Source organism: Oryctolagus cuniculus, chromosome 1 (assembly GCF_051225735.1).
Source record: "Oryctolagus cuniculus isolate XC-2025 breed Fujian yellow rabbit chromosome 1, ASM5122573v1, whole genome shotgun sequence".
Taxonomy (NCBI): Eukaryota; Metazoa; Chordata; class Mammalia; order Lagomorpha; family Leporidae; genus Oryctolagus; species Oryctolagus cuniculus.
The window spans coordinates 179,787,048-179,801,670 of NC_142867.1; the positions used below are offsets into that span (position 1 = coordinate 179,787,048).

General features: G+C 42.6%; 1 protein-coding gene across 18 annotated transcripts in view; it reads right to left on the bottom strand.

Moving 5' to 3' along the window:
- The window catches only part of BNC2 (basonuclin zinc finger protein 2), a 455,230-nt gene that overhangs the window by 362,645 nt on the left and 77,962 nt on the right, over positions 1–14,623 (bottom strand). The window contains exon 1 of one of the 18 annotated variants that reach the window (XM_089317391.1): positions 13,871–13,955. The exons of 15 other annotated variants lie outside the window; for them this stretch is intronic. In XM_089317391.1, the coding sequence (XP_089173517.1) occupies positions 13,871–13,891 (21 nt within the window). In that variant the 5' untranslated portion in view covers positions 13,892–13,955. Of the gene's footprint in view, positions 1–13,870; positions 13,956–14,623 lie in introns of those variants that run through there. 2 more of the 18 variants (XM_070052511.2, XM_070052524.2) reach the window with 2 other exon arrangements.

Here is a 14,623-nt window from a genome sequence, read left to right on the forward strand (position 1 = left end):
ACCTGCTGGTTCACTCCCCAAATGTCTGCAACGGCCAGGGGTAGACCAGGAGCTAGAACTCAATCTAGGTTTATAACATGGGTGGCAGGAACTAAATTACCTGAGTCATTACTGCTGCCTTCCTGGGTCTGCATGGCAAGATGCTAGGGTCCAGTTCTAGGCATCGAATCCAGGCAATGAAATATGTGACATAGGCATCTTAACTGCTAGACACCCATCCCCACATGCCTTTTCTTTAAAAGGGTCTCCAAAGCATACAAGCTTCAAGCCTTATCAAATCTTCATCCACTCTTAATCAACCGTCTTCAGGAAAGTGGTCTCCAAGCAAGAACTTCCTAGGGCCCACTGTATGGGCATATGCACCTACACAGTAAGCAGTCCTAGAACTCATGGTCTTCTAAGGAAACCTCTTGAAGATGGTGTAGCACAAATCAAGGACACCCTCTGCTGCGACAGAAAAGCATGAAAAGAGTTAAAATTACCCAAAGTTAAACAGCCAAAAAGAGCTGAATGGCTTAGACCTACTGATTACTCTGTAAGGATCTTGTTTGACAAGGCTAAAACACAAAGAAAGTGCATGCCAGTTTTTACAGAAAACATATGGGGACTTACCTGGGGAAATTTGCTTTTTCTTAACTAAACAAGGAGTCTTTTCAGGTATTTTGAGTTGAAATTGAGAAGGACATTCTTAATTATAGAAAATGTGGAGAAACAGAAAGTCACTGGAGAATGGTGACCAAAATGCATTAATATGCAACTTCATTCCTGGGTAGAGGAAAAAGACTAGAACAGGGCTTAAATTTTTACATACAAAGACCCAGTATAGAGCCGGCGCCGTGGCTCAATAGGCTAATCCTCCACCTTGCGGCGCCGGCACACCGGGTTCTAGTCCCGGTTGGGGCGCCGGATTCTGTCCCGGTTGCCCCTCTTCCAGGCCAGCTCTCTGCTATGGCCAGGGAGTGCAGTGGAGGATGGCCCAGGTGCTTGGGCCCTGCACCCCATGGGAGACCAGGAAAAGCACCTGGCTCCTGGCTCCTGCCAGGATCAGCGCGGTGCGCCGGCTGCAGCGGCGGCCATTGGAGGGTGAACCAACGGCAAAGGAAGACCTTTCTCTCTCTGTCTCTCTCTCTCACTGTCCACTCTGCCTGTCAAAAAAAAAAAAAAAAAAAAAAAAAAAAAGACCCAGTATAAGCGAAGGGAACGGGAGAGGAAAAAAAATCAGTCTCTCTAGTTGAATAAGCCTACACACATGAGAAACTTTAAAATAAAAAAGATTAACAAATATTAAACAAAGTTAATTTATCCCCCAAACTGTAGCTCCTCAAGATAAATTTACAACAAATAGGAAATGCAAGCTAGTATGACAAGAGCTCCCTTTTCTGTCCTAGATGCTACGTAACCAGGTCTCATGAGAACGAATGTTCCATCAGCAATCTCTCTAGCTCTGAACCCCAACTACAGAGAGGGCACCAAATGTTGAGGGGGAGCTGAGGTGGGAGCTCTGAGATGAAGACCATGGTATAGCAGGGGCGGGGAGATCAAATCACAAAGGTCAGCACCCCCGGGGAGGGTCTCTGATCTGCAACAGTAACCTCCAACCCCACAACAGTTTTCTCCCTCCTCTCCTCCCCATCCCAAAACTCAACAGCTACCCAGCTGGTCAGGCAGCTGCTCCCTCCTGACCTGTCAGTAGGAAGAGACAGAGAAAGCAGAAGATCAGACACTCGACAACTAAATACAGCAGGCTAGAGAAGAATAATGGCGATTCCAGGCTCCCTTGGGAACAATGAATGCCAGCGGGATCAGGAAGTGAGCCAGTCAGAGCATTCCCATTCAAGAGGGAGCTGAGGCCAAAGGTAAGGATGGAATAAAACACCACTTCTGCCAGTCTGCTCACTGCAGCAACATCTGTCTTCCCTGACGGGAACCTGACAAGCAACCAAGACAAAAGCACAAAGCTGCCAAGAGTGACCAGACCATCACTAGGCACAGGGGAACTAGACTCACCCCACAAGCTTGTGTGATCTTGAGGAAGTCACCTCAGAGCTCTCTCCAGATTTCACCTCCCTCAGGTGTAAAAAGAAGGATAGGGAAACGAAACAGTTTTCTTGAGTTCTTTTGGCACTAGCATCTAGAACTCTAAAGACAGCACAGCAAATATAGAAGAACATGGATGTGGGGACCAGACTGCCTGGGTTTGGATCTCAGCTCTGCCAAGGCTAGCTGTCTCACTTTGAGCAAGTTACCTTACCTCTTGTACCTCAATTTCCTCACTTATGGGAGAGAACAATATTCTTCTTACCTCACAGAGCTTTCCAGAGAATAAACTGCAATTTCAGCTGTATTGACAGTCATGGGCTTATTTTTTACTTAAGACATTTTGGGTGTAGTCACTTAGAAGGTCAATCATCTTTCTCTACAAAGTTCTTCTTGGAAGGGGCAACTACATTGCCCACCACTTCCCAAAGTACTCCCCTCGTAGGCTAGATGGTAGACAAGCCTGCAGCAGCTCCAGAACCCCCGCTGACTCGGAGCTTACCCCAAAGATCAGCCAGTCACATCCTAAAAATGAATAAGATCATGTTCTTGCATCACTACTTCTAGTCCAACAGGGCTCAACCTGGTTCAAATGCAGTATCCTCAAAAAATACCACTCCAGAGAACCCTTTCTGGTGGCAAAGATTTTAAGGATCATTACAAAAGAGAATCCCCAGCACGAGGCCAGTGTGAGTACTGAACTCTGCCTTCCAGCTCTGTAGGTATTTACTTTACTGTGGTCTATGGAAGACAATGACTAACAGCAGGTGAACTGAGTTAGCTGACACTGTGTGACCAAGACACTCTTGAAAGGTGACAGGTTTATTTAACAGCTGTCCACAATCCAAAGTGAAGTGTGGGAAGCAAATTCTTGGAGTGATGAGGTAGGATGAAGATAACAGGGAGTACATTAATAGGTGAAGATCAGTGCCTAGCAAATTTCATTCAGGAAAAGATGAGAGGATAAGGAAGGAAAAAAAGCAATGACTTCTTAGGCCCCACATTCTGCTGGCACCACCTCAGAATAACACTACATGTACCCAATATGCAAGGTCTCCTCACTACCACGTGCTCTCACTTCTATGAGCCCTACCTCATTTCAGACCAATTTCCCCTCACACACACTACCCAAAGCGAGCCCCTCTTTTGCAACTCTGGTCCCTTAGCTTAAATAGTACCTGGCTGGACTACAGTGAAAGCCTCTAGCCATGGTCTTCTGAATTGCATCCTCCAATCAAATCTCACAGACAATTCTGCTAAAGTACAAAGGTTCTTCTGTGCAACAGCATGAATGAATTTGAAAAGTACCATGTTAAGTGAAATAACCAGACCTAAAAGATTATACACTATGCAATTCCACTTATACGATATTCTAGAAAAGGCAAGACCACAAGGGCAGAAAGCAGGTGAGTGGTGGCCAAGTGCTAAGCTAAGAGGACAGGTTTGTCCCTGCAGAGCACAAAGAGATTTTAAAGAATAATGTGAATACTCTTCATCCTAAGGGACACACAAACACACCAAACTACACTGTACAAATGTGTCAATTTTCTCTGTGCCAAATTATTCCTCAATTGAAAAGGAACTCAGGGGGCCAGCACCGTGGCTCACTTGGTTAATCCTCCGCCTGCAGTGCCAGCATCCCATATGGGATCCGGGTTCTAGTCCCAGTTGCTCCTCTTCCAGTCCGGCTCTCTGCTGTGGCCCAGGAGGGCAGTAGAGGATGGCCCAAGTGCTTGGGCCCTGCCACCCGCATGGGAGACCAGGAAGAAGCACCTAGCTCCTGGTTTCAGATAGGCATAGCACGCTGGCCATAGCGGCCATTTGGGGGCTGAACCAGTGGAAGGAAAACCTTTCTCTCTGTCTGTCTGTCTGTCTGTCTCTCTCTCTCTCACTGTCTAACTCTGCCTGTCAAATAAAAAAGAAAAAAAGAAAAGGAACTCAGAAGGAGGACCCTAAGGACTCTTCCCATTGCCTGTAATCTCCATGGCACTGTTGACTTCACTCCTATCTTGCCCTATAAACTCTGGCAACCCTCCACTTTCTTTAATCTCTCTTTTTTCATAAGATTTATTTTTTACTTATTTGAAAGGCAGACTTACACAGAGAGAGAGAGACAGAGGTCCTCCATCTGCTGGTTCACTCCTCAAATGGCTGCAAAGGCCGGGGCTGGGCTGGACCAAAGCCAAGAGCTTCATCTGGATCTCCCACATGGCTGCAGGGGCCCAAGTACTTGAACATCTTTCAGTGCTTAGCTGGGAGCTGGAATGGAAGTGGAACAGCCAGGACACACACTGGTGCCCATCTGGGATGCTGGCATCGCAGGTGGCAGCTTAACTTTCTACAATACCACACTGGCCCTGACACTCAACTTTCTGAAAACATTCTGTGTTCTCCATAAAGACCTTTCTCACTACTGTCTCTTCAACACAGCATTTCCAAAAGAAGTCATCCAGGTTATCTCCCTGCCTCTCCCAGCAACCTCATACTCTTAGGCTCTAAGTCAGATGCCCATCCTCTAGACTCTTTATAATGCCTTGTATTTTTCCTTGCCATAACATTCACAGAAATGTCTTATATATATGATATGCATATGTTGCAGAATAATGATCTTGCCTCTCATCAATCAACTGGAGTGCAAGTTCTTTCAGAAAAAAAGACTACTTTTTATTCACATACATGTATGTACTGTATCACATGGCAGATACACAATAAATCTATGTTGCTATAAATATTTCACAAAGGCAGGTTTTGTCTGTCTACTTCATTGATATATTCACTTCACTTATAAGAGTACCTACCATTGGAGCCAACATTGTGGCATAGCAGGTAAAGCCGCTGCCTGCAGTGCTGGTATCCCATATAGGCACTGGTTCATGTCCATGCTGCTCAACCTCTGATCAAGCTCAATGCTGATGGCCTGGGAAAAGCAGCTGGAGATGGCCCAAGTGCTTGGACCCTTGCACCCACGTGAGAGACCTGGAAGAAGCTCAAGGCTCTTGGCTTCAGCCTGGCCTAGCCCCGGCCATTGTGGCCATCTGGGAATGAACCAGTGGATGGAAAGTCTCTCTCTGTCTCTGCCTTTCTCCCCATCTCCTTCTCTCTCTAACTCTGCCTTTCAAATAAATAAATAAACCTTTTTTTTTTTTAAAGAATAATTTCTGGGGCCAGCACCTTGGTGCAATAGGTTAATCTTCTGCCTGCACTGCCGGCATCCCATATGGGTGCTGGTTCTAGTCCCAGCTGCCCCTCTTCCAGTCCAGCTCTCTGCTATGGCCTGGGAAAGCAGTAGAAGATTGCCCAAGTGCTTGGACCCCTGCACCTTTGTAGGAGACCTGGAAGAAACTCCTGGCTCCTGGCTTCAGATCAGCTCAGTTCTGGCTGTTGCGGTCATTTGGGGAGTAAAGCAGCAGATGGAAGACCTCTCTCTTTCTAACTCTACTTCTCTCCGTAACTTTGTCTTTTAAATAAATAAAATAATTCTTTAAAAAAACAATAGGAAAGATATGATTGTTCTATGATCTTTAAAATTTTATCGAAATATTAAAAACCTTTTTATTTTATAAATATATAGGAAAATGGAAAAAGTAAATTTTTTGATTAAACTAATGTAAAGTATTAGAGACTCTGAGAATACAAGTATTTTATTTGTTGATAAAAATGTACCAATAGTAGTTTGGACAGTGTTGTCTTCTTCCCATTGTATAATTTACAATTCAGAACTTGCAGCATTTCAATACCTTTGTGAATTGGCATACTCCTTCTAAGTTTGGATTAGCTTCCAACATTTTATTCTTTATGTTTTCCATAGTTACACAATACCTCTGAGTGTCCTTAAAATACGAAATCCTTTCCTTGGTGACATCTTCATCCTTTCATTTTAACCTCCTCTTTACATTGATAAATTAGTCTCACATCATTAAGTTCCCCTGGTTGCATCTATAGGGTCTCTACAACACTAGCAGGGTTGAAATTCCCTTGGCCAGCTAATTTTTTAGAAGCCTATTTACAATTAGTTCCCATTTCACCTCACTTTTAACACTTTTGATTTCTTTGCTGCACTTTGATCTTTGTTGGTTAATTCCCTCTTTTGTGTCTCCATTGTTATTAAGTGGATTTATCACTAGGAGACAAGGAGTTGACACACTATTTGCTTTGCTGTCTGTGAACGAAATAACAGGAAGAACTAGAGGTACTTTATACAATAACTTACAGTTAATAAAACATGGAAACTAAAATGTGGACTGTGTTGTTGGGGGACCAGTGTTATTTAGTTAACTATGGCCACTGAAAATTGTGTGTTTCAGAATCAGGCAAACTGAGAAATGCCTCTGTTAATTATTCTAGAACAAATGAAATAACTCACTATTAGACCAAATTTAAGAAATAGGGACTGGGGGTAGGGGATGCAGCACAGCCGTTGGGTTGCTGCTTGGGACACTTGCACTCTGTATTGGAAGGCTGGTTCAAGTTCAGGCTATTCCACTTCCAACTTAGTTTTCTACTAATGTGCACCCTGGAAGGCAAGACATGATGGCCCAAATACTTCTGTCCTGGCATCTGTGTGGGAGACTTGGTTTGAGTTTCTGACTCCTGGCTTTGGCCTGACACAGTCCTGGCTGTTGCAGGCATTTTGGGGGGTGGGAAGGAATCAACAGATAGAATATCTCTGTCTCTCTCCTTTCTCTGACTTTTAAATAAAAAACAGAAGGAAATAAATGTTCTCATAAGAGAAATATAAATTGATGCATGTCCCAGCTACACCTCTGGTTGATGATATCACAGAATCAAGGAGACTTCCTAAAGACCCAATTTACTGTCAAGTATAAAAAATTAGGGGAGAAATCTAGATTGTAATTCCTACTCTTACTAATAACACAGTTACATACTGTTTTTATGACTTTCCTCATAAAATATCGTTAATAATAGTACATTTTTCACAGCAGAGTTGTAAGGATCAAAAGAGAAACAGATAAAATAGTATTCTTAAAACTTCAACTAGACACCATCATACCGACTATATACTTCATAAGCACCAGGTGTATTTTGCATCAATTCTCATATAATCTTTTTTTTTTTTTCTTTTGACAGTCAGAGTGGACAGTGAGAGAGAGAGACAGAGAGAAAGGTCTTCCTTTGCCGTTGGTTCACCCCCCAATGGCCACTGCAGCTGGCACACTGCGCTGATCCGAAGCCAGGAGCCAGGTGCTTCTCCTGGTCTCCCATGCAGGTGCAGGGCCCAAGGACTTGGGCCATCCTCCACTGCACTCCCAGGCTACAGCAGAGAGCCGGACTGGAAGAGTTGCAACCGGGACAGATCTGGCGCCCCGACCGGGACTAGAACCCGAGGTACCAGCGCGGCAGGCGGACATTAGCCTATTGAGCCCCGGCGCCTGTCTCATATAATCTTCTTAACAACTGACAAGGTAAGTAGAATGGTAATCCCCATGAAGTCAAACAACCTGCCTAAGAGTATGAGAACAGCAAACAGTGAAGACAATATTTGAACTCAAAATGTGTAACTCCATTGGTCAAGTTCTTCAACATTTCATCACAACTTATCTGCTTTCCTCTGAATGAAGGATGTGGTCATCAAGAAAAGTAAAACACAGAATCCTAGAAAGTAGGCAAAAACAGTTCACTATGATCCAATACCATAACCAGTTAGCTTTTTTGGGACTTTTCCAGATTTCTCACAAAAGGACAAGGATATATAGCATCTAGAGATCCAAGGAGCCAGAAAAAACATTCCCAGATTTCAAAAGGAGTCAGAAGAATAGAGCAGACACTTTCAAATATATTTAATTATCTTATTCTAGGGAGTAAAACCAAAGATATCAGAAAGGAACCAACTAAGAAGTAAAATTCACCTGCATCCCATATCTAAGCACTGGTTCAAGTCCCGGTGTGCCACTTCCCATCCAGCTTCCTGCTAAAGCACTCCGGGAGACAGCAGATGATGGTTCAAGTACATGGGCCCCTGCCAACCCCATGGGAGACCCAGCAGGGGCTCCAGGCCTATGGCCAGCTGTTGCATATGGGGAGTGAACCAGCAGATGGAAGACCTCTCTGTCACTCTGCCTTTCAAGTTGATGAAAATAAACAAACATTTAAAAAAAAATAAAATTCACTTTGCAAGAAGAGGGAATATTTGTCAATGTTTAAAAAAGCAAGAGTGCTATAAAAACAAGATGTGTAGAGTTAACAAACTTCATTGACATTTTCAGTACCACTGACCCTGAAAGTTAATAACACTGTTTGTTGAGATCTGATTTCACAAGGAATTCCACATAGAACAAGAACGTGAGAGCCTAATAAGAATGTAGGATACAAAAGCAAAGGGATTAGTTAACTAAAATAAGTGGATTCCTCCCTAAATATAATCCACTCATAAGGACATTTAGAACATTTGTATCTTATTAGGAGTATTAAGTGAGAAAAGATTCTCAGTACTAAACAGTCCTAATTATAATTCATCTTAGGAAATGAAATGAGTTTTCTTAACTAAAATGGAAAATATACTACAAGAAACAACTTTAATATAATAACAGGACTGTCAACAAAATCAGACACCAAAACAAGCCTAATAGGCCAAACGAATACTAACTGAGAAAACAGAATCACTTCTCTAACAGCACAATGTTTTTTCAGACTATTTCCCAACACTTCACACTCTTTTTGTTCGTCCTATCAATCTTAACAATCCAAAGCAGAAATAAATTGCCTAAGCAAAGAGTATCCGAATAGCAGAAACAAAATAAATTAATAAACATGGATGTGTTTGCCCCACAATACCTTTCATCAAGATAACACCAGCAGTGAGGATGAGATGGTTGAGGAAATGAATTCATGGGCTGGAGTGCATTTGCTTTGGGAAGAGTCAGTTCTAGTTTGCATCCCACCAAGAACTGCACTTGCCCTTCACATCTTGAAACAGAAGATTCTTCACAGAACACACAGTGGACTGTGACTTAGCTATGAGTTACGAAGCAAAAAGCCAGCAGTAGCCCCCAATGCTGGGTACCAGTGCTGCAGGCTCTGCCTTCCTCACTGCAGGCCAAGAGGGCGCACTGCCTCTCCAAACACCATAGTCACCTTCCTGGGAAGTAATCTGTATTCCATTCCAGATGGAAGACTCTCACTACCCTCTCCCAGCAGACTTCCTCTCACAAATTACTGGCCAGAACTTAGCCGTGCACCTACTGGTTAAGACCAATCACTGCCAGGGGGCAAGCAATCACTATGACTGAGGCTTTTTACAGGAATTCTACTTTACTCACTGGGATCTGGGGCCTCTTCCTATACTGTACCCTCAGCCATCAGGGAAGAGAGGGGTGAGATAGGCATCAGTATGTATGACCATTATTTCCAAAGATCCAAATAACAACTATGAAAGTACTGTTTTATGTAAAGAAGCACAACAGTCAATATCACACCCAGAAGTGGATCCCTGCAAGTTAAACGAATACCCCATCATTAGACAAACAGAGGCACCGGAACACAATGAACTGCTTCACTACTTAGATGTTATGAACTCATCACTGTGGTGCAACGGGTTAAGATGCTGCTTGGTTAGGCTAGCATTTCAGAAGGGAGTGTAAGTTTCAATCTCGCCTCCTCCAGTCTGATCCTACTTCCTGCTAATGTGCCTGAGAAGGCAGCAGATGATGGTCTAAGTGCTTGGGTCCTTAGCACACATGTGAGAGACCCAGGTGGCATTCCAGGCTCCCAGCTTCAGCCTAGCATAGCCCCAGCTGTTGTGGGCATTTGTGGCATGAACAGCAGATGGAAGATATAGGTTTCTGCCTCTCTCTCTCTCTGTCACTGTTATTTATATAACAAAATTTCTTTAAAGAGCCCAAGTGGCTTTTTACATTTTTAATTCAAAAGGCTGAGAGAGCTGCCATCTGTAGGTTCACTCCCCAAGTGCCCCCAGTAGCTGAGACTGGGCCAGGCCAAAGTCAGGAATCAGGATCTCATTGCAGGTCTCCAACAGGAGTGTCAAGAGCCCAAATTTTGATTCACACCTGCTGCCTCCCACAGTGCACATTAGCAGGAAGCTGAAGTCAGGAGCCATAGCTCAAACCTAAACACTCCAGTATTGGATGGGGGCATCCCAAGTGGTGGTTTAACCTCCAGGCCAAACACCCTCCCTCCAAAAGAAAAAAGACTGGCTTTTAAGAAACACCGTTTCTTAGCCAACAACATGAATCAGAAGAAACAGCCTTAGTTTTCTTCAATTTTACACTTTCCTATATAATCTAGTTGAGCAATCTTATCCAAACTCACCTTTCTAGTCAGAGCCTGCTAGGGGAATTGGTGGGGAGGCGTAACATATGAATTTAGACCTGTCAATCACTCAACTTTTGTTGTTGTTTTATTTAATTAGCTGTCCTTCCTCATTTAAAGCAATATTTCCTTTCCTAGAAAAGCAGTGTCAAGGTCAAGTTATAAGAACTTATCTGATAGGAAAAAAATGCAAAAAAACTTCTTGTATTTGTGCTTTCAGATACAGGCTTATGACAAAGGAAAATTCAAACATCCTTCAAGTCTCAGAATGCAAACCCTTTGGAGAACATGGGCCATTCCTTCTATAACCTTCTGTCTTACATTTAAGTTTACTGACAGCACTCACCATAAAATTAGAATTTTTAAGCTGATCTGTTTCCAAAATCTGAACACGAACTTACGACGTTTTCTTATTTTGCTGCTGACTGACTACATACTCTGCTCTGAACACATCCATCTTTGCCACATCTGTGCTTTAGACTGTTCTTTCCACAATCACACCAGCTTTGCCAATTAATGCTATAATTTCTGTCATTCAGATTTTATCAAGTAAAATTCAGTGTCCATTTCATGCCTTTGCACCATGCCTAGGATGGCCCAAAACTTTGAAACATTCTTCACAGGGTTCACTCACTGTCCAGTCCAACCTCCCAAAGGCCTTTAGCAGATCCAAGAAATGTGGAACACTCTATAAAGTTGCCAGAAATAAGAGTAAAAGGAAAGCTGACCATAGCTGAAAATAGGAACACTGGATCCACTGTTCCTTGCTTTTTTGGGGGAGGGGAAGGGGCTCTTTAAGGTAGTACAGGTGGAAACGAATCAGCAAAGGAAGCAGGAAGACCCAAGAGAGGTGGTAAGAGGGACTCCATATCTGACTGAATTTTCTGTACTCCAGAGATACCCCATGTACACACATTTACACAAAACAGACCCAAACAAATGATGACTGCTGATTCTGGCCTTTTTTTTTTTTTAACACACTCCAGAAGCCACTGCAATACCGGAAACATTTGGGAGACTGAGCCATCTGATGACAATTACAGGAATCCTGGAAGGGAAAAGAATGCTCAGGAAAGGCCAGACAGCCATGCAATTATAAACCCTGAGCCCCTGAGTCCTCTCCACACCCTCCATCATCACAGCCAGAGAGAGGTGGATGGTGAGGCGGTCACCACACATTCTCCTAAGGGAGAGGCACACTCACACACACCACTCCAGAGAAGACATCAGGAGTCTGGCTTGCTCGGATTTTCTCATCCTTTGAAGTTAGACACTTCAAGACTGTCATGAGCTTGGTTCCCAAGGGTATGAGATTTATAGGAACCAAGACTTTTACAGTAAAGAGATGATTTAAAAGACAAACCACTGGAAATGTTAGTATGAAACTAAAACTTTCCAAGTTATTTATTCTCTGAATTGATCCTTGTGAACTGCCAGCGAAGGGAGGTAGGAGGTAAGGGTTGTGGTTAGGAGGAGAAAAGGAGCTAACATTTACTAAGCACCTCCGAGAGCAAGCCACTTTCAGGATTAAGAAAGCTATCCAAGGTTTTGGCATCCCAACTAAATAGCTAGGGCTCAGAGACCCCCCAACTTAACCAACACCAAAGCTCTTAAATGAGGAAAATGGGTGGAGCCTCAAACACATGTGACTCCAATGCCCACAGTCTTTCTCAAGGCAACACTCCTAGAGAGATAGCAAGGACATCAGAGACAGCACCAATACCACAAAAAATGGCATGAACCATTCACTATCTAACCAAGATACAAGAGACCTGATTTTTTTCTCCTTAAATATTTTATACAGCTTCATGTCCATTTCTCTTCAATTAATATATTGTAGTATATTCCCATGTCTTTAAAAACTATACGAAAGTCTGATCCTTCAAATAACAACATTATACCAGTTATCATAACTAAAGTCTTTCAACTTAAAGCCCTATGCTGATGGGACTGATGGGACCAGGATACTTCAAAACATTAAACATTTCATATTCATGGAAACACATGAGACTGATCATACTGAATACCTACCATTTCAAGCTGATACTTGAGGACTCATACAAGAAACTCAAACACACAGAAATGTATAAAATTCAAAATTATCATTCATTATCTACAACCAAAGCCTTCATGAGTGCCACTGTCAAATTTTCTTTCATTAGAATCATAAGCTGCATACATGATTTAGTTAGCAAAAATTAGGATCCAACAAAATGACATAAAATATTCAACTACTTGCCTACCTTACAAAATATGGTAGCAGGCACAATGAATGAAGTGTGATGACAACAATTACATTTTTGCTTTAATTTATTAAGTTTTCATCAGAGTCAGTCATGAGTGCTTTTAACATACTTTTTTTTTTTTTATTTAACTCTCTGTCAATCTCATAGGTAGCTACTATTAGTCTCCACATAAGATGACAAGGAACTCAAATTCGGAAAACTTGAGTTCAAGTCTACTTTTGGTTCTCATGAACTGAAAGCACCTCCATCTTTATAGATACCCATATTCTCCATTGTACAATGGGAGAGTTAAGAATGAGAGTAGATTAAATGAGCTCTCATGTTCTATGGATTCGACATCCATCCAAAAGCACGGACATGCCCCTCCCAACTGACAGCAAACACACATTACTCAATAATCATGTCACTGAAAATCCCCAGGGGCTGGTGCTGTGGGTAAAGCACCACCTGCTGGTGCTGGCATCCCAGATGGGCTCCTGTTTGTGTTCCAGCTGCTCCTCTTCTGATCCAGCTCTCTGCTATGGCCTGGGAAAGCAGTAGACATGGCCCAAGAGCTTGGGCCCCTGCACCCACATGTGAAACCCAGAAGAAGTTCCTGGTTCCTGACTTTGGATCGGCCCAGCTCCAGTTGTTGTGGTCGGCTGGGGAGTGAACCAGCAAATGGAAAACTTCTTTCTCTCTCTGCCTCTGTATCTCTATAACTCTGCCTACCAAATAAATAAATTAATCTTAAAAAAAAAGAAGAAGAAGAAGAAGAAAATCCCCATGGCTTCCCAGTCTTTCACAGAATATCAGAGTTGGAAGCTGTCGACAACCAACACATGCTAGCCTATGAAATGAAACCCACTTGCCTTCCCGAGACGACACACCAGCACCTAGTTTGCAGTTAGGTATGCACATGGTAAGAAGTGTCACGAAACTCTAAAAGCTAAAAGTTTGCCATTTAGAAATGTGAGCACCAATGTGAGATAAATCTGTCAATATCAAGTGTCCAGAAGAATTCTTGAGAAACTGGGATTTCTTGTCACCCTAGAAAGCTGGCTAACCTAAGTTGTCATTATCCCAACTAATAGTTGCCCAGGACAACCAAAACAAAAGTCACAACTCTAGACTGCCAGGGTGGGGCATGAAAAGCCATGCCAGGTCCCAGGAAGGGAAGCAGGGATATCCCACAAAGCAAAAACTGCATCCAGAAGAAAGTGTGGGATATCCACAGGAGGGGAAGAGGTCCAAATTCTGATTTTCATCTGGCCCTGCTCCCATGTATGAAGTTAATGCTTTAGCTCAGTGAAAGTAATTACCAGCCAGGCTCTGCAATCCATCAATTCACCCTGGGCATTCCTGCTGATTCTTTCTTTGGTCTCTAGGACCCAAGAATCCCTTTTGTTGATCTGTAAGTGCAAAGGAAAGGTTGGTTGTTACTAGTTTCTCTCTATTCTACATTTCTGCCAAGTAATTAGGAACAGAAAATGAACTATTTTCAAGTTTTTTAATGGAAGCAATGGGGGTTAGAGTAGGCACAGCCTCTCACAAAATAAGATTAAAACCATACATCTTTGACGTACCCCCACCTTCCAAGTAGAATGGACAAATGCAATTTGGCTCTAGGCTGTGAACTCAGGGACTTGATCCAAATCACCTCCATTCTAATTTAGGTAGTTTGGCAAGAGTAGCTTAGTCAATAAATGAAATGTATATGGTTTACAAAATACTTTCATATATCCCCACAGCTATCCTAAACAAAAGTATTATTAGCATCCCCATTTTACAGAGAAGGAAAACAAAGTTCAGAGGTTAAATGTACCAACACTGACATCATATTTAAAAAGTGACACAACAGTTTCCTGACTCCAAACACTAGACTTCTATGTAATTTTTCCAAGAACTGCAACATGTTATGGTTTAAAGGAATTTCCTAAACAGAAGTATTATTCAAAACTACGTTAAGGATTTTATGAATTAGAAATCAACCCTCAGTGCCATTCACAAAGTAGGCATTCATTTTGCATTCCCCACTAAACTATATGGATGATGATTGAGGAAATTCAGAAATT